This window comes from Bombina bombina, unplaced genomic scaffold, assembly GCF_027579735.1.
Source record: "Bombina bombina isolate aBomBom1 unplaced genomic scaffold, aBomBom1.pri scaffold_794, whole genome shotgun sequence".
NCBI classification, from domain to species: domain Eukaryota; kingdom Metazoa; phylum Chordata; class Amphibia; order Anura; family Bombinatoridae; genus Bombina; species Bombina bombina.
The window spans coordinates 87,154-112,467 of record NW_026511483.1 but is presented as its reverse complement, the minus strand read 5'-3'; the positions used below and the strand labels follow the sequence as shown (position 1 = coordinate 112,467).

At 40.0% G+C, this 25,314-nt stretch overlaps 1 protein-coding gene across 1 annotated transcript in view; it reads right to left on the bottom strand.

Annotated features, from left to right (window-relative positions):
- Positions 1-25,314, bottom strand: part of LOC128643770 (poly [ADP-ribose] polymerase tankyrase-2) — a gene marked incomplete at its 3' end in the record, with an annotated part of 131,970 nt that overhangs the window by 47,872 nt on the left and 58,784 nt on the right. Inside the window, exons 7-10 of the mRNA XM_053696588.1 lie at positions 17,888-18,076; positions 16,474-16,723; positions 15,771-15,853; positions 5,907-6,027 (exon numbers count right to left, since the gene is read on the bottom strand). Of these exons, the coding sequence (XP_053552563.1) occupies positions 5,907-6,027; positions 15,771-15,853; positions 16,474-16,723; positions 17,888-18,076 (643 nt within the window). The remainder of the gene's footprint in view (positions 1-5,906; positions 6,028-15,770; positions 15,854-16,473; positions 16,724-17,887; positions 18,077-25,314) is intronic.

Genomic DNA, 25,314 nt, shown 5'->3' with positions numbered 1-25,314 from the left:
AATTCACCAAATTTTCACCACAGTGTCTTAAAGCCTTAAAAGTATTGCACACCAAATTTGGAAGCTTTAACCCTTAAAATAACGGAACCGGAGCCGTTTTGAACTTTAACCCCTTTACAGTCCCTGGTATCTGCTTTGCTGAGACCCAACCAAGCCCCAAGGGGAATACGATACCAAATGACGCCTTCAGAAAGTCTTTTCTAAGTATCAGAGCTCCTCTCACATGCGACTGCATGCCATGCCTCTCAAAAACAAGTGCGCAACACCGGCGCGAAAATGAGGCGCTGCCTATGCTTTGGGAAAGCCCCTAAAGAATAAGGTGTCTAAAACAGTGCCTGCCGATATTATTATATCAAAATACCCAGATAAAATGATTCCTCAAGGCTAAATATGTGTTAATAATGAATCGATTTAGCCCAGAAAAAGTCCACAGTCTTAATAAGCCCTTTTTGAAGCCCTTATTTACGATCGTAATAAACATGGCTTACCGGATCCCATAGGGAAAATGACAGCTTCCAGCATTACATCGTCTTGTTAGAATGTGTCATACCTCAAGCAGCAAAAGTCTGCACACTGTTCCCCCAACTGAAGTTAATTGCTCTCAACAGTCCTGTGTGGAACAGCCATGGATTTTAGTGACGGTTGCTAAAATCATTTTCCTCATACAAACAGAAATCTTCATCTCTTTTCTGTTTCTGAGTAAATAGTACATACCAGCACTATTTTAAAATAACAAACTCTTGATTGAATAATAAAAACTACAGTTAAACACTAAAAAACTCTAAGCCATCTCCGTGGAGATGTTGCCTGTACAACGGCAAAGAGAATGACTGGGGTAGGCGGAGCCTAGGAGGGATCATGTGACCAGCTTTGCTGGGCTCTTTGCCATTTCCTGTTGGGGAAGAGAATATCCCACAAGTAAGGATGACGCCGTGGACCGGACACACCTATGTTGGAGAAATGAGACTGAAATAATGTGGAGACAAAAGCGACGTCCATATTTTTTAGCGCCAAATCAGACGCCCACATTATTTGGCACCTAAATGCTTTTGGCGCCAAAAATGACGCCACATCCGGAACGCCGACATTTTTGGCGCAAAATAACGTCAAAAAATGACGCAACTTCCGGCGACACGTATGACGCCGGAAACGGAAAATAATTTTTTGCGCCAAAAAAGTCTGCGCCAAGAATGACGCAATAAAATGAAGCATTTTCAGTCCCCGCGAGCCTAACAGCCCACAGGGAAAAAAAGAGTCAAATTTTTGAAGGTAAGAAAAAAATGATTAATTCAAGTGCATTATCCCAAATATGAAACTGACTGTCTGAAAAATAAGGAATGTTGAACATTCTGAGTCAAGGCAAATAAATGTTTGAATACATATATTTAGAACTTTATAAACAAAGTGCCCAACCATAGCTTAGAGTGTCACAGAAAATAAGATTTACTTACCCCAGGACACTCATCTACATGTTTGTAGAAAGCCAAACCAGTACTGAAACGAGAATCAGCAGAGGTAATGGTATATATAAGAGTATATCGTCGATCTGAAAAGGGAGGTAAGAGATGAATCTCTACGACCGATAACAGAGAACCTATGAAATAGACCCCGTAGAAGGAGATCACTGCATTCAAATAGGCAATACTCTCCTCACATCCCTCTGACATTCACTGCACGCTGAGAGGAAAACCGGGCTCCAACTTGCTGCGGAGCGCATATCAACGTAGAATCTAGCACAAACTTACTTCACCACCTCCATCGGAGGCAAAGTTTGTAAAACTGAATTGTGGGTGTGGTGAGGGGTGTATTTATAGGCATTTTGAGGTTTGGGAAACTTTGCCCCTCCTGGTAGGAATGTATATCCCATACGTCACTAGCTCATGGACTCTTGCTAATTACATGAAAGAAACAGCACAGTCCTAAGTCTAAGCCCCAATAAAAAGTTTTATGCGAGTTACACATAAACATATCAGCCCCAGAGAAAAAGATCCCATACATAAAGGGAAAATTAACACCTAATCTCCCAAATTCAGTGCCTGCACAAGTAAATCCAATATAATGGATTATATTTAAAATTTACCAATAATACTGCAGTTGCAATAATTTTCTGAAGTGCCAGTCTCCAGAGAAGACAAAAGCACTTACCTGCAGTCTAGCTGTCTGGCAGAAGCATGAAAGGACACATACTCCTTACAGAGACCTGTAAAAAAAAGAAAAAACAGAGAAACCAACTCAGGCTTTCTATGACCAGGGAAGCAATATGTTAGGAAACAAAGGACCACCACACAACTTCCCAACTCCTTAAAAGCCATACTTACTCTACTGAAGAGATTGACGTGGACACAGCTAAACCCATAAACTTGCTAGTAGTTTAAATTTTTCTTTAGACACCAAACGTCACCTCCTCCATTGACAGACGCAAACATAATGACTGGGGATTATGGGTAGGGGAGTGACACTTAATAGCTTTGCTGTGGTGCTTTTTGCCGCCTCCTGCTGACCAGGAGTGATATTCCCACTAGTAATTGGAATGACGTTGTGAACTCTCCATATCTTAGGAAAGAAATCCAATTTTCAATAGAGCACTTTCTTCGCCAACCTCCTAGTTGACTAGGCAAAGAATGACTGGTGGAGTAAGGGAAGTGGGAGGGATACTTAAGGCTTTGGCTGGAGTGTTTTTGCCTCCTCCTGGTGGCCAGCTGTTGTATTCCCAACAGTAATGAATGAATGCGTGGACTCTTCCTGCCTTTGGAAAGAAAAGGATATGCAAATAAGTATCTTAAGTCTACAGTGGACATAAGATGACCCTCCTGCACTAAAGGATGGAAAGTACAAACTGTTATCTGGAAAGTAGGAACTTTCAGGAATTTGTTCAATCTCTTGAAATCCAAAACTTGCGTATTGTTGCATCCTGTGATAGAAGCAGTGCAGTTTCACAGATCTGTGATAGTACCGGCTTTTTGTACCTTTCACTTTAGTACCCCAAATCTGAAACCAAGCTCTGATCAGAGTACCTTACCACCTCCACTGGTCTAGAGAGTCTTCCTCACACAATGAGTAGGTTACAGCAACAAGAAAAGGTGCACTAAAATTTGTAACCCTTAGTGCACCTGCTAAATTCAAGAACCCAAAGGAACTTGAGTGCAGGTGAAGAAAAACACATTGTGTACAGCTCAGAAGTAACTTATGAGCATGATAAAGGTGAATGTGCTTAATTTAAAAGCAAAGTTATTTTTTGTTTTTAAAGTGTTATAAACTTGTCTCCCTCCCAGTAGAGGCACCTAGGCCAGCAAACCATCATTGTTTCTAGACTCTATGGACTGAGGACTTTCTAAGTCCTCTACCTCTGTCCTGAGATTGGTTAATGGACAGAATGAGGGGAAGGAGGAGCTAGTTTAGAGTTACCTTTATACAGGTATCAAAGGGAGTGGGCAGTACTTTGAGGTCGTCTGGATCGAAAGTAGTTTTTATATGCTTGAAATATAGTCTTTAACACTCAAGGGCCTGACAGATTTTTTGCACATTACTTGAAAAAGTCACAATCTGCCCTACACCAGAAATATGGCCAGAGTGGAAGACACCTTCATGCAGACCTGGAGGTGGGAGTAGGCTTTTTGGCCTGCTTGGCCTTAGACCATGATGAATTACGCCTCCAGTTATAGACTGATCACTCAGTGGGGAGGACCCTAGTGAGCTATAGCAAGGAGAAGAATCACCATCAGGTGAACAGGCATGTGTCTAAGTTTATCTAAAGGGGATAGCAGCCATCAGCTAAGACATAGCAGGGTGAATATATTCTTTACTTATAGAGGATAGCTCAGTAGAATTCTTAGAGCTACAACACTGTTGGGAAAGAGACTGCTGACCATTCTGACTTGCAAGCAGTGCAGCAAAACCCTGTTAATGTCCTCACCATCTCCACAGATGACAGGGAGCAGCTTTCAAACTCCAAAGATGGCAACAAGACAAGGAAGAAGGGGAAGGAGATGTCCCATGATGCCTCATGCATAGTGTCACAAAAATGTGGCTATTAAACTTTTGTGGTGATGAAGTGCATTCCCCAACCAATTCCCTCCCTTACGTAAAGCAGCTAAGCACGCTGTTGATCAGGAGAGACATGGAGGACTAATCCCTTAATGTTCTACATGTTGCTCGCCTTCCCCCAATCCAGTCCATTCCTGTCCAGCTGTACAATGCCCCATGAGCCCAACCATCAGGCAAGTACACAGTGCCTGTGAAACTAATGGTTTGATAAAATGTGTGTGCCCTTTATGCAGTCTCTTTTTAAAAAAACAAAGACAGTACATTTTTTGTCACATGCTAAAAAGACTCAAGTGCCAAAAATATGTTTAATTCCTGCAGATCATGTGAACACTGAAACAGTAATTCAATGAAAAGCCTGTGGGACACAAGGTACATTTTATACTTTAAGCACACTGTCACAGATGCAGAAAAGGTGTTTTAAGTTAAAAAGGCCCATATGAAGAAGTGCAAGCACAATTCCAAGGACATCCAAGGTGCAGCAAACTGAAGACCAGGGGATAAATTTACATTTCGCCTGAGGGGGTTGTGAAATCCCCAAATGGGAAAAGATTTCACAGTGAACTACTGTCCACTAAAGTGTTTTAGATCAGGCAGAGAACCTTTATCAAACAATGTCAAAGACTGGAGAACTTCAAAGTTTCACCCTAACCGGTTGGTGGCAAAACAATAACAGAGAATGGTAGTGGAATGTTGAACAGTATAGGGCAATAAAGCTCTGATATTTAGGGGTGTTTTGAATCTTCCTGGTGGACAGAAAGATCTATACCACATGTAATGAATTTGTGGACATTGTAAACTGAATTTTTCCCCCTTTAATGTGTTCCCAATGGTCCATTTTACCTGCTAGAGTGTATTTAATAGTATGCAAGCAATTTTACCTTTACTTGTATTTTGAAATAGCTACTTTTGCCTGCTGTATCACAAACTACACTGAAAATATGAGTAAAAAATGTTTCTCTGTAGAAAAGCTATGTAAATAGGAGACAATAGAACAAATTAATCTCCCAGAGGGGGAACAAGGGAGAGATATATTTTGTATGTGAAATAGCTGCGTGTGTTTATTCAACTCCCAGCCATAATTAGCATTTCAATATCTAACAAACATTATCAGGTGTGCTTCACTTGCAGACTCAGCACATTATTAAAGGAATGTCCTAGGTGATCGTTTTAATTAGAGAAAAAAACAACCATTTCAAATACAGAAATAAATCAAACAGCAGCAAGAGTGGTATAGGAGGAATTTTCCATACATTTAATGCTCTGCAGTCAGTATAACAAGTCATTTGGTACACATTGCGGGGATCCTTGAAATAAAAGTATAAGTAATCACTGCTATAGCAACCACCAGTATACAGTTGCAGGAATCCAAGATTTAAAAACAGTGATAAAGCTAACTTCACTGCTTTTGAGTGTGCAGTATTTTTGTTAAAGAGATATGACATCCAAACATTTTCTTTTGTGATTAAAAAAAAAAAAAATTGTATACTTTGTATCAAAGTTTGCAATTTAAGTGTGTGCGCAATACATGGTAAGAAATAGTGCTGCCATCTAGTGCCCTAGCAAATGGATAACATTCCTGCAAAACTGCTGCCATTACATTGCTCCGGACATGCAAACTCCTGAGCTTACCTCCCTGCTTTATTAACAAAAGATACCAAGAGAATTGAAAAACACAAAATAAATAGAAGTAAATCAAAAAGTTGTTTAAAATTGCTTACTCTATCTGAAACATGAAAAACATTTTAGGTTTCATGTCCATTTAAGGAGTTTCTTTAAAAATTACATTAATATTTAACGGCAGTAAGTTTAAGAAAAAAAAATCAAACAAAAAATAACAGATGCAGAACCATTTTCATAATTACCTTGTTGTCCAGAGATCAGTCTCTCAACACCTTTGATGATTTTATGTCTATGTCCGTAAGCATTGATTCCTATTTCCTTAAGCTCCTTGTGACCCATTTCCACAACAACATCCATAGTTATCTAAGAAGGAAGAAATCAAAGAACACACAATTTATCTAAAATAAAAATATGAAAAAACAAAATTTATGCTTACCTGATAAATGTATTTCTCTTGTGGTGTATCCAGTCCACGGGTTCATCCATTACTTGTGGAATAATCTCATTCCCAACAGGAAGTTGCAAGAGGACACCCACAGCAGAGCTGCCTATATAGCTCCTCCCCTAACTGCCACCCCCCGTCATACGACCGAAGACAAGCAAGAAAAAAGGAGAAACTATAGGGTGCAGTGGTGACTGTAGTTTAAAAATAAAAAATACCTGCCTTAAAATGACAGGGCGGGCCGTGGACTGGATACACCACAAGAGAAATAAATTTATCAGGTAAGCATAAATTTTGTTTTCTCTTGTAAAGTTGTATCCAGTCCACGGGTTCATCCATTACTTGTGGGATACCAATTCCAAAGCTTTAGGAAACGGATGAAGGGAGGGACAAGACAGGAACTTAACCCCTTAATGACCGCAGCACTTTTCCATTTTCTGTCCGTTTGGGACCAAGGCTATTTTTACATTTTTGCGGTGTTTGTGTTTAGCTGTAATTTTCCTCTTACTCATTTACTGTACCCACACATATTATATACCGTTTTTCTCGCCATTAAATGGGCTTTCTAAAGATACCATTATTTTTATCATATCTTATAATTTACTCTAATTTTTTTTATAAAATATGAGGAAAAAATGGAAGAAAACACACTTTTTCTAACTTTGACCCCCAAAATCTGTTACACATCTACAACCACCAAAAAAATCCCATGCTAAATAGTTTCTAAATTTTGTTCTGAGTTTAGAAATACCCAATGTTTACATGTTCTTTGCTTTTTTTGCAAGTTATAGGTCCATAAATACAAGTAGCACTTTGCTATTTCCAAACCACTTTTTTTCAAAATGAGTGCTAGTTACATTGGGACACTGATATCTTTCAGGAATCCCTGAATATCCATTGACATGTATATATTTTTTTTTAGAAGACATCCCAAAGTATTGATCTAGGCCCATTTTGGTATATTTCATGCCACCATTTCACCGCCAAATGCGATCAAATAAAAAAAATTGTTCACTTTTTCACAAATTTTTTCACAAACTTTAGGTTTCTCACTGAAATTATTTACAAACAACTTGTGCAATTATGGCATAAATGGTTGTAAATTCTTCTCTGGGATCCCCTTTGTTCATAAATAGCAGACATATATGGCTTTGGTGTTGCTTTTTGGTAATTAGAAGGCTGCTAAATGCCACTGCGCACCACACGTGTTTTATGCCCAGCAGTGAAGGGGTTAATTAGGGAGCATGTAGGGAGCTTGTATGGTTAATTTTAGCTTTAGTGTAGTGTAGTAGACAACCCCAAGTATTGATCTAGGCCCATTTTGGTATATTTCATGCCACCATTTCACCACCATATGCGATCAAATTTAAAAAAACGTTAAATTTTTCAAAATTTTAGGTTTCTCACTGAAATTATTTACAAACAGCTTATGCAATTATGGCACAAATGGTTGTAAATGCTTTTCTGGGATCCCCTTTGTTCAGAAATAGCAGACATAAATGACTTCGGCGTTGCTTTTTGGTAATTAGAAGGCCGCTAAATGCTGCTGCGCATCACACGTATATTATGGCTAGCAGTGAAGGGGTTAATTAGGTAGTTTGTAGGGAGCTTGCAGGGTTAATTTTAGCTTTAGTGTAGAGATCAGCCTCCCACCTGACACATCAGACCCCCTGATCCCTCCCAAACAGCTCCCTTCCCTCCCCCACCCCACAATTGTCCCCGCCATCTTAAGTACTGGCAGAAACTCTGCCAGTACTAAAATAAAAGGTTTTTTTAATTTGTTCTTTTTTTTTTTTTAGCATATTTACATATGCTACTTTGCAGAATCCCCCCTTAGCCCCCAACCTCCCTGATCCACCCCCAAAACAGCTCTCTTACCCTCCCCCTCTGCATTATTGGGGGCCATCTTGGGTACTGGCAGCTGTCTGCCAGTACCCAGTTTCAAGAAAAAAACGTGTTTTTTTAAAACAAAAATATAAATTCTGTAGTGTAGATTCACCCCCCCTAACAGACAAACCCCAACACCTTAATTGATTTATAAATAAAAAAACTTTTATTCCCTTTTGTATGCTTTTTTTTTTTACTTTATTCTGTAGTGTAGCGGTTCCCACCCGCTCCCTCCCCGTGCACGCGCGCGCGCCAGTGCGCGCCCCCGACCGCCCACGCCCACGATCCCGCCCCTCCTGCAAGTCGCCAAGGCCATCGATGGCCACCACCCGCCTCCCACCAGCCTCCCACCAGCCTCCCACCCACCAACGCCGGTAAGCCAACAATCTCCGGTGCAGAGAGGGCCACAGAGTGGCTCTCTCTGCACCGGATGGCTTAAAAATGTTATTGCAGGATGCCTCGATATCGAGGCATCACTGCAATAACCGGAAAGCAGCTGGAAGCGAGCAGGATCGCTTCCAGCTGCTTTCCAGACTGAGGACGTGCAGGGTACGTTCTCAGGCATTAACTGCCTTTTTTCTGAGGACGTACCCTGCACGTCCTCAGTCATTAAGGGGTTAAACAGAAGGCACCACTGCCTGTAAGACCTTTCTCCCAAAAATAGCCTCCGAAGAAGCAAAAGTATAAAATTTGTAGAATTTAGAAAAAGTGTGAAGCGAAGACCAAGTCGCCGCCTTACAAATCTGTTCAACAGAGGCCTCATTTTTAAAAGCCCATGTGGAAGCCACCGCTCTAGCGGAATGAGCTGTAATTCTTTCAGGAGGCTGCTGGCCTAAGCTAAGCGGATTATGCTTCTCAGCCAAAAAGAAAGAGAAGTTGCCGAAGCCTTTTGGCCTCTCCTCTGTCCAGAGTAGACAACAAACAAAGCAGATGTTTGACGAAAATCCTTCGTAGCTTGTAAATAAAACTTTAAAGCACGAACCACATCAAGATTGTGTAAAAGACGTTCCTTCTTTGAGGAAGGATTAGGACATAATGAAGGAACAACAATCTCCTGATTGATGTTCTTATTAGATACTACCTTAGGAAGAAACCCAGGTTTGGTACGCAAAACTACCTTATCTGCATGGAAAATCAGATAAGGGGAATCACACTGTAAAGCAGATAACTCCGAAACTCTTCGAGCCGAGGAGATAGCTACTATAAACAGAACTTTCCAAGATAAAAGTTTAATATCTATGGAATGCAAAGGTTCAAACGGAACCCCTTGAAGAACTTTAAGAACTATATTTAAACTCCATGGCGGAGCAACAGGTTTAAAAACAGGCTTAATTCTAACTAAAGCCTGACAAAACCCCTGTCCCTTTAAGGAACTAGCAGAAAATCCTTTCTCCAATCCCTCTTGGAGAAAGGATAAGATTCTAGGAATCCTGACCTTACTCCATGAGTAACCCTTGGATTCACACCAATGAAGATATTTACACCATATCTTATGATAGATTTTCCTGGTGACAGGCTTTCAAGCCTGAATTAAGGTATCAATGACCGACTCAGAAAAACCACACTTTGATAGAATCAAGCGTTCAATCTCCAAGCAGTCAGACGCAGAGAAATTAGATTTGGATGTTTGAAAGGACCTTGAAGTAGAAGGTCCTGCCTCAGCGGCAGAGTCCATGGTGGAAAGGATGACATGTCCACCAGATCTGCATACCAAGTCCTGTGTGGCCACGCAGGAGCTATCACAGAAGCTCTCTCCTGCTTGATCTTGGCAATCAGACGAGGGAGCAGAGGAAACGGTGGAAACACATAAGCCAGGTTGAAGGACCAGGGCGCTGCTAGAGCATCTATCAGCGCTGCCTTGGGATCCCTTGACCTGGACCCGTAACGAGGAAGCTTGGCGTTCTGACGAGACACCATGAGATCCAGTTCTGGTTTGCCCCCATAATTGAATCAACTGGGAAAATACCTCCGGATGGAGCTCCCACTCCCCCGGATGAAAAGTCTGCCGACTTAAGAAATCCGCCTCCCAGTTCTCTACTCCTGGGATATGGATAGCTGAGAGATGGCAAAAGTGAACCTCTGCCCATAGAATTATCTTTGAAACCTCCAACATCGCCAGGGGGCTCCTTGTACCCCCCCTGATGGTTGATATAGGCTACAGTCGTGATGTCCGACTGAAATCTGATGAACCTGACCGCAGCTAGCTGAGGCCAGGCCCGAAGAGCATTGAATATCGCTCTTAGTTCCAGAACGTTTATCGGAAGGAGGGCTTCCTCCTAAGTCCACAAACCCTGAGCCTTCAGGGAGTTCCAGACTGCACCCCAGCCCAGAAGGCTAGCATCTGTCGTCACTATAGTCCATTCTGGCCTGCAGAAGCTCATTCCCCTGGACAGATGGACCCGAGATAGCCACCAGAGAAGAGAATCCCTGGTCTCTTGATCCAGATTTAGCAGAGGGGACAAATCTGTGTAATCCCCATTCCACTGATTGAGCATGCAAAGTTGCAGTGGTCTGAGATGTAGGCGAGCAAACGGAACTATGTCCATTGCCGCTACCATTAAGCCGATTACTTCCATACACTGAGCCACTGACGGCTGAGAAGTGGAATAAAGAGCACGGCAGGAAGTTAGAAGCTTTGACAACCTGACCTCCGTCAGAAAAATCTTCATTTTTACTGAATCTATCAGAGTTCCTAGGCAGGAAACTCTTGTGAGAGGGGAGAGAGAACTCTTTTCTTCCTTCACCTTCCACCCATGAGACCTCAGGAATGCCAGAACAATGTCCGTATGGGACTTGGTGATTTTAAAATTCGACGCCTGTATCAGAATGTCGTCTAGGTAAGGAGCCACCGCTATGCCTCGTGGCCTTAGAACCGCCAGTAGGGACCCTAGAACCTTCGTAAAGATTCTTGGTGCCGTGGCTAACCCGAAAGGAAGAGTCACAAACTGGTAATGCCTGTCTAGGAAGGCAAACCTGAGAAACCGATGATGATATCTGTGTATCGGAATGTGGAGATAAGCATCCTGTAAGTCCACGGTAGTCATATATTGACCCTCCTGTATCATAGGTAGGATAGTTCGAATAGTCTCCATCTTGAAGGATGGGACCTTGAGAAATTTGTTTAGGATCTTGATATCCAAGATTGGTCTGAAAGTTCCCTCTTTTTTGGGAACTATAAACAGATTTGAATAGAATCCTTGCCCCTGTTCCTCCCTTGGAACTGGGTGGATCACTCCCATAACCAGAAGGTCTTGAACGCAACATAAGAATGCCTCTCTCTTTATCTGGTTTGCAGATAATTGAGAGAGATGAAATCTCCCCTTTGGAGATGAGGCTTTGAAACACAGAAGATATCCCTGGGAAACAATGTCCAGAGCCCAGGGATCCTGGATGTCTCTTGCCCAAGCCTGGGCGAAGAAAGAAAGTCTGCCCCCAACTAGATCCAGTCCCGGATCGGGGGCTACTCCTTCATGCTGTCTTAGAGGCAGCAGCAGGTTTTTTGGCCTGCTTTCCCTTGTTCCAAGCCTGGTTAGGTCTCCAGACAGGATCAAATTACAAAATGTTCCACCTGAGTATGATAATTCTCTCCCAGGCAATCCCGAAGTATCTTCCTCTTTCAGGTAACAGGGAAGAAACAATCGGAATAGCAAACCACTTGATCAATTAAGTTTTCATTGAAATGTTTGAAATAATACAACATTAATTTTTGTGTGCTCAAAATCCATCCTAAATCACAAGGATGACAATCAATCAACATGTTAAATCTTGTAATAAAAGTTAACAAAAAAAAACTATACCGTCTCTTTAAACTTTAAAAGGTAACTGTTTTTTGTCTTTTTTTTTTTTAAATTATCGCTGCGACATAAAGGAAGCGATGTCTAGCGTAGCAACTCCAGATGGAGTATGTGAAGAACTGCAGGGCACAGCATGTGTGTTTATAAATAAAAAAAATGAAATAATAAGCAGCAGAATCAAACTGAAACAGCTGTCTGAAGTACTTTTCTACCAAAAACTGCTTCTGAAGAAGAGAAAACATCAAAATGGTAGAATTTAGTAAAAGTATGCAAAGAAGACCAAGTTGCTGCTTTACAAATCTGAACAACAGAAGCTTCATTCTTAAAAACCCAGGAAGTGGAAACTGACCTAGTAGAATGAGCCGTAATCCTCTGAGGCGGGGATTTACCAGACTCCATATAAGCATGATGAATCAAAAGCTTTAACCAAGATGCCAAAGAAATGGCAGAAGCCTTCTGACCTTTCCGAAAACCAGAAAAGATAACAAATAGACTAGAAGTCTTTCTGAAATCTTTAGTAGCTTCAACTAAATATTTCAAAGCTCTTACCACATCCAAAGAAAGTAAAGATCTCTCCAGAGAATTCTTAGGATTAGGACCCAACGAAGGGACAACAATTTCTCTACTAATGTTGTTGGAATTCACAACTTTAGGTAAAAATTTTAATGAAGTCCGCAAAACCGCCTTATCCTGATGAAAAATCAGAAAAGGAGACTCACAAGAAAGAGCAGATAATTCAGAAACTCTTCTAGCAGAAGAGATTGCCAAAAGGAACAATACTTTCCAAGAAAGTAATTTAATGTCCAAAGAATGCATAGGCTCAAACTGAGGAGCCTGTAAAGCCTTCAAAACCAAATTAAGACTCCAAGGAGGAGAAATTGATTTAATGACAGGCTTGATATGAACCAAAGCCTGTACAAAACAATGAATATCAGGAAGATTAGCAATTTTTCTGTGGAACAGAACGAGCAGAGATTTGTCCTTTCAAGGAACTTGCAGACAAACCCTTATCTAAACCATCCTAAAGAAACTGTAAAATTCTAGGAATTCTAAAAGAATGCCAAGAGAATTTATGAGAAGAACACCATGAAATGTAAGTCTTCCAAACTCGGTAATAAATCTTTCTAGACACAGATTTACGAGCCTGCAACATAGTATTAATCACCAAGTCAGAGAAACCTCTATGACTAAGCATTCAATCTCCATACCTTCAAATTCAATGATTTGAGATCCTGATGGAAAAAAGGGCCTTGAGACAGAAGGTCTGGCCTTAACGGAAGTGGCCAAGGTTGGCAACTGGACATCCGAACAATATCCGCATACCAAAACCTGTGTGGCCATGCTGGAGCCACCAGTCAACGCATCCACTGCTTCCGCCTGAGGATCCCTGGACCTGGACAGATACCTGGGAAGTTTCCTGTTTAGATGAGAAGCCACTAAGGGCTACCTTATATTCCTATGCATAACGTGAGAGGCCAACTTCTTCTGAGTTTTCTTTCTTCTTTGAACCCCAGAATAAAAATCAGCACTTACTTTACATTCTGACCGACAGCAAAGGCAGCCTCCAGGTTTGTGAAGTCCTATTCCTCACATGGACCTGTGAATTAAAAGAAAACACTGAGAAATATCCCTCAGATTTTTCCATGTTAGGGCAGCAACAGTATATGGGAGGCGCAGTGAGAATTATGTCCCACAAGTTCCCATTGCTTAAAAGCCACTAAAATGCTCTACTGTAGAGACTAATATGGACTACGGCTACACCCTAGAACAAAGCAGCACACACTGGCACTACTTTAAAAATAATAAACACTTGATTGAAGAATCTATAACTAACACCTGACTTTACCTCTTCCTATTACCAACGTACACAAAGAGAATGACTGGAGTGGGAGGGAAGGGAGGAGCTATATATAGCAGCTCTGCTGTGGTGCTCTTTGCCTCCTCCTGCTGACCAGGAGGTGAATATCCAACAAGTAAGGATGAAATCTGTGGACTCATCGTGTCTTTAAAAAGAAATTTATACTGCAGTGCCTCGCCATTAACCCTTTCCTTTTAGTTTATGATTTGTAAAGCTCTAACTCCCCCCACACATTTCCTTGTATAGCTGTATCTATATATATATATATATATATATATAGTTGTTTTGGTAGAATGCAAAAATGCATAGGGATTATCTGCTGGAGCATGCCTAGAAGCTGTGAACTCAGTTCAAATACAATGCATGTGTCTAAACACTGATGGGGGGTGTTGGCTGCTCCAGGCAGCTTAGCTATGTAATTAATTTTGCTTATTTTTGAAAAAGATTTTACAATACTTGCCAGCAATTTTTTTTATTAATTAGCCCTTTTAGGATATGCACAGATCTCAACCTGTTTTATGCCCCTTTAACCCCTAATCTAATACATCCCATTGCAAGTGGATAAGCAACCTGGCTATACAACAGTGTACAGGGACATAATATCAAGTAACACTCAGTTGACAGATGAAATACATATATCAGTTAAATAAAATATATACTCAAGCCAAATCTAGTAAAATAAAAGGAATGTACATCAGTTAATTCTCACATGAAGGAAGCAACACATCATCCTAACTATCAGCATAATGAACAAAGCAGTAAAATAGGCAGATATATATCCAAATAATCAAGATGACTGGGAAAAATAGGTGGAGGAGCAATCTTAAAATTGACGGATTACTAGAAACACTCGAGGCTTCTTATCACACCCAGGTTTAATCTAATAAACCCCTAGAACTGTTAAACTCATTGTATGTTTCAACACCTGCTGCAGTTGAAAAAGCATCATTGCATAGGCCCAATCGAGAAAAAAATAGGATGGTACAGTTTATGCTTGTCAAGTTATGATAAAATACCAAAACTTCTACGGTAAGTTAGAAATATTAGGGCCCTATAGGAAGTCATAGGTGCTTTATGGGGAACACCCCCCCCCCCCCCCGAAAAAGAAACAGAAATTTTTATTTTGTAGGATTATTCAGATAAGCTCCCAATGTAGAAAGACAGCAGACACATGGCTCTGTCTTTATCAAGGAATGTTCACAAGTTACACTTCTATGATGTGATACAGATAGCTGCAACCTCAGAAAGGCTTTAGGTGAATATTTCCCCACACTCAATATAGAAACTTAATATAAACTATCCATGTCTGCCAAAGGGGCACAAATTCCCTTTTTTAATCCCCTCTTTCCTTTCAACCTTATTTGAAGGCATGATAGCAAATAAGATTCATAGTACAGGTATTAGAAATACTAATAGAAAAAAACAAAAACGTACCGATTTTGGGAATAACTTCAAGAAGTATATAATCTGATAGTCCATACATGTGTAAGTGTGCTGTCTTGACTAGGGAATTGCATGTAAAGGTTACCCTTTTTCTTAGGATTTGTATTGCAGACTTGTAATATAGGTTACCCTCACTGCGACAACTGGACTGGGTTTTATACTTTTAAATATTGTTTTCTCATTATATGGTAAAGTGAGGATTGCTTTGTAATTTTTAATTCTTGATTACGGTTATTGTTTGAAAAATAAAATAAAACATTAAGAATAAAAACAAAAACAATAAGACTTTAAAAAACACCCAACAACTAGCTTTTGATGCATATAAATGATTACTATTTTGCAGGGAAGATGAGAGATTTTAGCTCCCCCATAAAATTAAAAGTGATGTCGCACCACACAGTAAAAGCTATCAATCACTCAGTAATAACTGTTACTAGACACACTTTTACCTTTACAAATGCACTGGAAAAATGCTTCTTTTCAAAGTTGAAATGCTTTTGTGCTCTTTTCAATTTTGCATTTTATGACTCTTTAATGTGCCTTATTCTCTTTACGTAGAATTATGTATTGGACATTTTTGTATGATGTTTTGCTACAACTAATAGGATAGTAATTTAAACATTGTTTTAAACGCCTGTTTCACTATAAATTTTAATAGATCAAGTAGTAAAGAGTTACTTACCAGTTCTCTCTCAAAAATGTCAATGAGGTGCTCAAGGCCAAGAGTCCTCAAAAACTGATTGACGTTTAAATCTACGCCTAAAACTAAAAAAAAAACAAAAAAAAAAAACGTTATATTTATCGGTGTCAGAAAACAGTTTATCAAAATACCTACACTCTATAGCTTAAAGGGAAAAGAAGAAAAAAAAATATTATGATTAAAGCCAACATAGACTTAAAAGAAGAGTATCTCTTGGATATGCGTGCAACATACCAACCATTAAAAACTGAATACAATAAGAGGTTAATGTAATGATGGACTACTACACATAGTTTTAAATTATTTTTTTTGGTATATAGACATTAAAATAATGAAGGCAGAAAACATTTCTTTCAGTTCACATCTCATTGGGTCAATATTAATGTAAACTACTAAAAAGATCTTCAGAACCTGCAGTAATAACAGCAGGCAATGTTTGCTGTCAGGGCAAGAGAAGGAAAAAGAACAAGCTGTGCAAAAATGTACAAAGGTTTTCAAGAGTAACACATTCACAGTAAGCAATCAAATATAATACATAGCTACTTATACCAGAATAAACAAGGATCATCAGAGAAAACATACTGCTATGTATGTCCTCTGGGATAGCAACACTGAATGTCTATTAATCTGACAAAATTACACTAATATATTTTTAGCAGAAATCATTCATGTTTTATTTGTTTACCTTCTTCCATTTTGTCCAAACCAACAGCCCCTTCTGCTACTCCAGCAATCCCAGAGGCATCAGAGAAGCTTGCTGACAGGTTATCCAGGCTACTAGCAGCAGACAAACTAGGAGGACTTGAAGGGACAGACGATAGAGCTGCAACTGAAGTTACGGTGGGTTGTGATACACTGATAAGCTGAGGTTTATAACAGGTTGGTAGAGCAGCTGGAGGCATGGCTGCCGTTAGAAGGGCTCGGACATCATCTGCCTAAATTTGTTGTAAAAAAAAAATATTTACAGTAGACTGCATAATCAACCAGTGCATATTAAAGAGACAAACGTTACTCTGTGTTTTAAATGAGCAGTAGATATTTTCTGACAAATTTCCCAATTTACTTCAATTTGCCAGCACCAGGTCATCTGACAGCCATCAGCCAATCACAGACTCATAGGTATACACTAATCTGTAGAGACCAATGGTACTACTTATATTCAATTCTGACTATTTCTCCTATCACACTGACCCTTAACATGGGGTTGTGTTCGTTTATTCACAGTAAGGGTGCTGTGTATTGAAACTTAATTCAAAAACAATGTCATACGTATACACTGAACTCTCAGTAGGAGCTGATGCCTCAGAAAGTGTTCATATAACACTATGCACAATTTGATAATAGAGGTAATTCTGAAAGTCTCTTACAACTGCATGCTATTAAAAAAATATTTTTACTCTAGCCTCCCTTTAAGAAAATTATTAATTGTCTAAGTTTAAACTAAACTAACCATAAGTACTACAAACTTTGAACTAGAAATCTGAACAGATAGAAGATGTTCATGAAGAATTAGTGATGCAGCAAGGCAAGATAACATACTAATTTCAGTTAATCTCATCAGACACACGTTGATATGTGAGCGTTCCAATATGAAAAATGTTAAGAGTTTTAATATACATTTTCACATGAAATACTTAAAGGGCCATAATACCCAAATGTTTAAACGCTTGAAAGTGATGCAGCATAGCTGTAAAAAGCTGATTAGAAAATATCACTTGAACATCTCTATGTAAAAAAGAAAGATATTTTACCTCAAAAGTTCCTCAGTAGCCACCTCCCATTGTAAAGGATTTCTAAGCAGCATTTTAGTGTGTTTGTCCTGGAACATCTGAAGGGACTAGCATCGTGCACTCTCATATTATTTCACCAATCAGGTAAAGGAAGCTTACTATGAAATCTCATGAGAGTTAAGTCAAATCTCATGAGATCACAGTAAGAGTTCATGACCTCGGCACTGCTGATGCTGATTGGCTGCTGTTCATTTCTTCATTTTTTTTAATTTTTTTACCTGCAGCAGTATTATGTCCCTTTAATTTCTTTACTAATACTTGCACTAATAACAAAAAAAAAAAAAAAAAAAAAAAAAAAACACAACTTACTGTAACCAAGTCTAATGGTGTCTGACCCTCTTGGTTTTTCAGCGTCGGATCAGCTCCATGTGCCAATAGCAAAGCACAAAGCTGTGTCCTTCCCTTCTGCGCCGCTTCATGCAGGGGTGTAAACGCCCACTTATCAGTGGCATTCACACTGGCATTGAATTTTATAAGCAAAGCAGCTACATCCACGTGCTAAAAAATAATAACTTAACTGGTCAATATATTAAAAACCTTTAAAACCAAGTAAATTACTAAAAATAATCTACCATTATGACACCTACATAAAGAAATGCTTACACACCACACTACCCAATACCACACACTCACTATCCACTTTCTGCACCCACCAACTACACTACCTCTGATTCAATACCCACAAACACATTACATACACGCACACCACAAACATTTGTTAGTTATACAAACTAGTTAGTTATACAAACTATGGAATGAATTTAAAAATGTTAATGATAGACTCAAAATTAATGGAAATTTTGAAATTAAATTCTCTCAGATTTAAAATCCTATATTAATTTCCTCCAGGACGGTGAGAGGACAAATACATTAGATAAAAGTAGGAATGCTCAAACCCTGTTTTGCCTCCTATCTCTTCCCAAACCATAGACCGTTTTTCCATATTGCTAAGTAGCAAGAGATATACAAGAGACAGGAAAGGACAAATTGGGGAAAAAATTCTGCCACAAGCTTAATATAGCAAATGGCAGGGTTTGTGGACTCTCACCAAATTAAAGGAAATACATTTATCAGGTAAGCATACATTTTATCTCCCTTTAAATTGATGGCAAGAGTCCACAAGATCACCACATGTGGGCTCTTATACTCCAGCATTGAAGTCCATGAGACCCCCAAAAATTCTTTACTGGTCAGGCACAACGGCCTGCAGTACTTTCCTGCCAAAAGCTGTTTCAAGCTGAAGCACCCACATCTAAATGAAAGATGTAAGCAAAATTATTCAAGGAAGACCAAGTAGCTTCCTTGCAAATCCATTAAAGAGAAGCATCAATACAAAAGGCCCTAAGTGTACACTGATCTAGTAGAAAAGGCAATAATACTTCAGGGTGAGGCTATAAAACTTATCGTATTAAAGCCTTAAATGGACAGTCTACAAACTTAGTCATCTTAAAGTCATCCTGCACCCCTTCCTATATCATACAGCAGGAATGGTAAAAAACAATTTATATTTACCTGATAAATTAATTTATTTCATGGTGGTGAAAGTCCACAATCCATTACTCATGAGAATTACCCTTCTCTACCACTAGGAGGCGGCAAAGAGTCCCAAACCTAAGAGCTTAAAAACAGAATTTATGCTTACCTGATAAATTACTTTCTCCAACGGTGTGTCCGGTCCACGGCGTCATCCTTACTTGTGGGATATTCTCCTCCCCAACAGGAAATGGCAAAGAGCCCAGCAAAGCTGGCCATATAGTCCCTCCTAGGCTCCGCCTACCCCAGTCATTCGACCGACGGACGGACAGGAGGAAATATATATAGGAGAAACCATATGGTAACGTGGTGACTGTAGTTAGAGAAAATAATTCATCAGACCTGATTAAAAAACCAGGGCGGGCCGTGGACCGGACACACCGTTGGAGAAAGTAATTTATCAGGTAAGCATAAATTCTGTTTTCTCCAACATAGGTGTGTCCGGTCCACGGCGTCATCCTTACTTGTGGGAACCAATACCAAAGCTTTAGGACACGGATGAAGGGAGGGAGCAAATCAGGTCACCCAAACGGAAGGCACCACGGCTTGCAAAACCTTTCTCCCAAAAATAGCCTCCGAAGAAGCAAAAGTATATAATTTAAAAAAAATTTGGTCAACAGGAACCTCATTCTTGAAGGCCCATGTGGAAGCCACAGCCCTAGTGGAGTGAGCTGTGATACTTTCAGGAGGCTGCCGTCCGGCAGTCTCAAAAGCCAATCTGACGATGCTTTTAAACCAAAAGGAAAGAGAGGTAGAAGTTGCTTTTTTACCTCTCCTTTAACCAGAATAAACAACAAACAAAGAAGATGTTTGTCTAAAATCTTCAGTAGCCTCTAAATAGAATTTTAGAGCACGGACAACGTCCAAATTGTGTAACAAACGTTCCTTCTATGAAACTGGATTCGGACACAAAGAAGGTACAACTATCTCCTGGTTAATATTTTTGTTGGAAACAACCTTCGGAAGAAAACCAGGCTCAGTACGTAAAACCACCTTATCTGCATGGACCAGATAGGGCGGAGAACACTGCAGAGCAGATAACTCAGAAACTCTTCTAGCGGAAGAAATTGCAACCTAAAACAAAACTTTCCAAGATAATAACTTAATATCTACGGAATGTAAGGGTCCAAACGGAACCCCTTGAAGAACTGAAAGAACTAGATTAAGACTCCAGGGAAGAGTCAAAGGTCTGTAAACAGGCTTGATTCTAACCAGAGCCTGAACAAACGCTGAAACGTCTGGCACAGCTGCCAGCCTTTTGTGAAGTAAAACAGATAAAGCAGAGATCTGTACTTGCAGAAAATCCTTTCTCCAAACCTTCTTGTAGAAAGGAAAGAATCTTAGGAATTTTTATCTTGTTCCATGGGAATCCTTTAGATTCACACCAACAGATATATTTTTTCCATATATTATGGTAAATTTTTCTAGTTACAGGCTTTCTAGCCTGAATAAGAGTATCTATTACAGAATCTGAAAACCCACGCTTTGATAAAATCAAGCGTTCAAACTCCAAGCAGTCAGTTGGAGGAAAACCAGATTCGGATGTTCGAATGGACCCTGAATAAGAAGGTCCTGTCTCAAAGGTAGCTTCCATGGTGGAGCCGATGACACATTCACCAGGTCTGCATACCAAGTCCTGCGTGGCCACACAGGAACTATCAAGATCACCGAAGCCCTCTCCAGATTGATCCTGGCTACCAGCCTGGGAATGAGAGGAAACGGTGGGAATACATAAGCTAGGTTGAAGATCCAAGGTGCTACTATTGTATCCAATAGAGTCGCCTTGGGATCCCTGGATTTGGACCCGTAACAAGGGACCTTGAAGTTCTGACGAGAGGCCATCAGAACCATGTCTGGAATGCCCCATAATTGAGTTATTTCCCCCTGATGGTTGATATATGTAACAGTCGTCATGATGTCTGATTGAAACCTTATGAATTTGGCCTTTGCTAGTCAAGGCCAAGCCTTGAGAGCATTGAATATCGCTCGCAGTTCCAGAATGTTTATCGGGAGAAGAGATTCTTCCCGAGACCATAGACCCTGAGCTTTCAGGGGTTCCCAGACCGCGCCCCAGCCCACCAGACTGGCGTCGGTCGTGACAATGACCTACTCTGGTCTGCGGAAGCTCATTCCCTGTGACAGGTTGTCCAGGGTCAGCCACCAACGGAGTGAATCTCTGGTTATTTGATCTACTTGTATCGTCGGAGACAAGTCTGTATAATCCCCATTCCACTGTCTGAGCATGCACAGGTGTAATGGTCTTAGATGAATTTGTGCAAAAGGAACTATGTCCCTTGCTGCAACCATCAAACCTATTACTTCCATGCACTGAAGAAGAACAGAATGAAGTACCTGACAAGAGCTTAGAAGTTTTGATTTTCTGGCCTCTGTCAGAAAAACCTTCATTTCTAAGGAAAATATTATTGTTCCCAAGAAGGGAACTCTTGTTGACGGGGACAGAGAACTTTTTTCTATGTTCACTTTCCACCTGTGAGATCTGAGAAAAGCTAGGACAATGTCCGTATGAGCCCTTGCTTTTGACAGAGACGACACTTGAATCAGGATGTCGTCCAAGTAAGGTACTACTGCAATGCCCCTTGGTCTTAGCACCGCTAGAAGGGACCCTAGTACCTTTGTGAAAATCCTTGGAGCAGTGGCTAATCCGAATGGAAGTGCCACAAACTGGTAATGCTTGTCAAGAAAGGCGAACCTCAGGAACCGAAAATGTTCCTTGTGGATAGGAATACGTAGGTACGCATCCTTTAAGTCCACCGTGGTCATGAATTGACCTTCCTGGATGGTAGGAAGGATCGTTCGAATGGTTTCCATTTTGAACGATGAAACCCTTAGAAACTTGTTTAGAATCTTGAGATCTAAAATTGGTCTGAATGTTCCCTCTTTTTTGGGAATTATGAACAGGTTGGAGTAAAAACCCATCCCTTGTTCTCCTAATGGAACAGGATGAATCACTCCAACAATGCATGAAATTGGTTGTAGAAGGTAACCTTGCTGAACAAACATCTTTTTAAGCAAACCCTCTAACCTTAAATCCATAGGATCTTGAAAGCACAACTATCTTCTATAGGAATAGAAGTGCGTTTGTTTAGAGTAGAAACCGCCCCCTCGACCTTGGGGACTGTATGCCATAAGTCCTTTCTGGGGTCGACTATAGGAAATAATTTCTTAAATATAGGGGGAGGACAAAAGGTATGCCGGGCCTTTCCCACTCCTTATTTACTATGTCCGCCACCCGCTTGGGTATAGGAAAAACATCGGGGGGCACCGGAACCTCTAGGAACTTGTCCATCTTACCTAATTTCTCTGGAATGACCAAATTGTCACAATCATCCAGAGTAGATAATACCTCCTTAAGTAGTGCGTGGAGATGTTCTAATTTAAATTTAAAAGTTACAATATCAGGTTCTGCTTGTTGAGAAATTTTTCCTGAATCTGAAATTTCTCCCTCAGACAAAACCTCCCTCCTGGCCCCTTCAGATTGGTGTGAGGGTACGTCAGAACAGATATCATCAGCGTCCTCTTGCTCTTCAGTGTTTAAAACAGAGCAATCGCGCTTTCTCTGATAAGTAGGCATTTTGGATAAAATGTTTGCTATAGAGTTATCCATTACAGCCGTTAATTGTAGCATGGTAATAAGTATTGGCGCACTAGATGTACTAGGGGCCTCTTGTGTGGGCAAAACTGGTGTAGACACAGAAGGGGATGATGCAGTACCATGCTTACTCCCCTCATTAGAGGAATCATCTTGGGCAATATCATATCTATGGCATTATTATCCCTACTTTGTTTGGACATTATGACACAAATATATCACATATATTTAAAAGGGGAGACACATTGGCTTTCATACATATAGAACATCGTTATCTGATGGTTCAGACATGTTAAACAGGCTTAAACTTGTCAACAAAGCACAAAAAACGTTTTACAATAAAACCGTTACTGTCCCTTTAAATTTTAAACTGAACACACTTTATTACTGAATATGTGAAAAAGTATGAAGGAATTGTTCAAAATTCACCAAAATTTCACCACAGTAACTTAAAGCCTTAAAAGTATTGCACACCAAATTTGAAAGCTTTAACCCTTAAAATAACGGAACCGGAGCCGTTTTTACATTTAACCCCTATACAGTCCCAGGAATCTGCTTTGCTGAGACCCAACCAAGCCCAGAGGGGAATACGATACCAAATTATGCCTTCAATAAGCTTTTTCAGTGATTCTTAGCTCCTCACACATGCATCTGCATGCCTTGCTTTCCAAAAACAACTGCGCATTAGTGGCGCGAAAATGAGGCTCTGTCTATGACTAGAAAAGGCCCCCAGTGAAAAAGGTGTCCAATACAGTGCCTGCCGTTTTTATTAAAACAATCCCCAAGATTTAACAACTATTAAAAGTAATAATCTGCCAAATATACTTAGTAAAGTAATCGTTTTAGCCCAGAAAAATGTCTACCAGTTTTTTAAGCCCTAATGAAGCCCTTTATTCTTTTACTTAAACTAAGAAAATGGCTTACCGGTTCCCATAGGGAAAATGACAGCTTCCAGCATTACCAAGTCTTGTTAGAAATGTGTCATACCTCAAGCAGCAAAGTCTGCCCACTGTTTCCCCCAACTGAAGTTACTTCATCTCAACAGTCCTGTGTGGAAACAGCCATCGATTTTAGTAACGGTTGCTAAAATCATCTTCCTCTTACAAACAGAAATCTTCATCTCTTTTCTGTTCCAGAGTAAATAGTACATACCAGCACTATTTTAAAATAACAAACTCTTGATTGAAGAACAAAAACTACATTTAAACACCAAAAAACTCTAAGCCATCTCCGTGGAGATGTTGCCTGTGCAACGGCAAAGAGAATGACTGGGGTAGGCGGAGCCTAGGAGGGACTATATGGCCAGCTTTGCTGGGCTCTTTGCCATTTCCTGTTGGGGAGGAGAATATCCCACAAGTAAGGATGACGCCGTGGACCGGACACACCTATGTTGGAGAAAGGGACATTGAACCCAAATTTGTTCTTTTGTGATTCAGACAGAGCATGCAATTTTAAGCAACTTTCTAATTTACTCCTATTATCAAATTTTCTTCATTCTCTTGGTATCTTGCTTGGTAGTGAAAAGCAAGAATGTAAGTTTAGATGCCGGACCATTTTTGGTGAACAACCTGGGTTGTTCTTTCTGATTGGTGGATACATTCACCCACCAATAAACAAGTGCTGTCCATGGTTAGCCAAGATGCCTTTTTCAAATAACGCTAGCAAGAGAACAAAGAAAAATAATTAGGAGTAAATTAGAAAATTGCTTAAAATTGCATGCTCTATCGGAATCACAAAAGAAACATTTTGGGTTCAGTGCCCCTTTAATAACACCCCCCAACGCACACATACCTCATTTTAACATATAGCCAAGCAAGTGAGGTAAGAAAAAGGAATGAGAGATATAAAAGGGGCAGGGGGGAGAAAGGATGTGCTGAAGAAAAAAACTAACCCTAGAAAAACACAAGGGTGGAGTCTTGTGGACTCTAACCCCCATAAAAAAAAATTAAAGTAATTGATTTATCAGGCAAGTATAAATTATGTTTGTTTCCATACAGGTGGTGAGAGTCCATGATCCATTAGTCATGGAAACTAATACCCAAGAGAAATTAAATCTCTCAAGACCAAGAAGTGCAACTAACCTAGCAGAATGAGAAGAAATCCGCTGCAGACGGAGGCAGACCTCCCTCCAAAAAAATCTTTGAAAAACAAGTTTTAACCAAAAGGCTAAAGAAACCGCAGAAGTCTTACTACCCTTCCTATGATCACTGTGAGAGAAAAAGCCTTCTAGATTTTCTAAATTACAGGTCTACAAGCCTAAATCAGAATGCAGAAACCCTTATGTCTAAGGATCAAGCGATCAAGGCCTACTAAAAAAAAAAAATAAGCCCCTTCCCCCCTTTCAAGAGGTACCATGATTAAAAAAAAAAGCTTAAAGAACCGCACAAAAAATATTGTGTATACGAGATAATATTATAGGACATATATCTTCAATGCTACCAAGACAAAAAGGTTTACATATAAAGAAACTAAATGTGAACTAATGTACATGCAGTAGACACAAACAATTCTTATTAGATTGTATAAGAACATTTTGGATTCACACCAATAAAGATATACACCATATCTTATGATAAATCCTTCTAGTAACAGG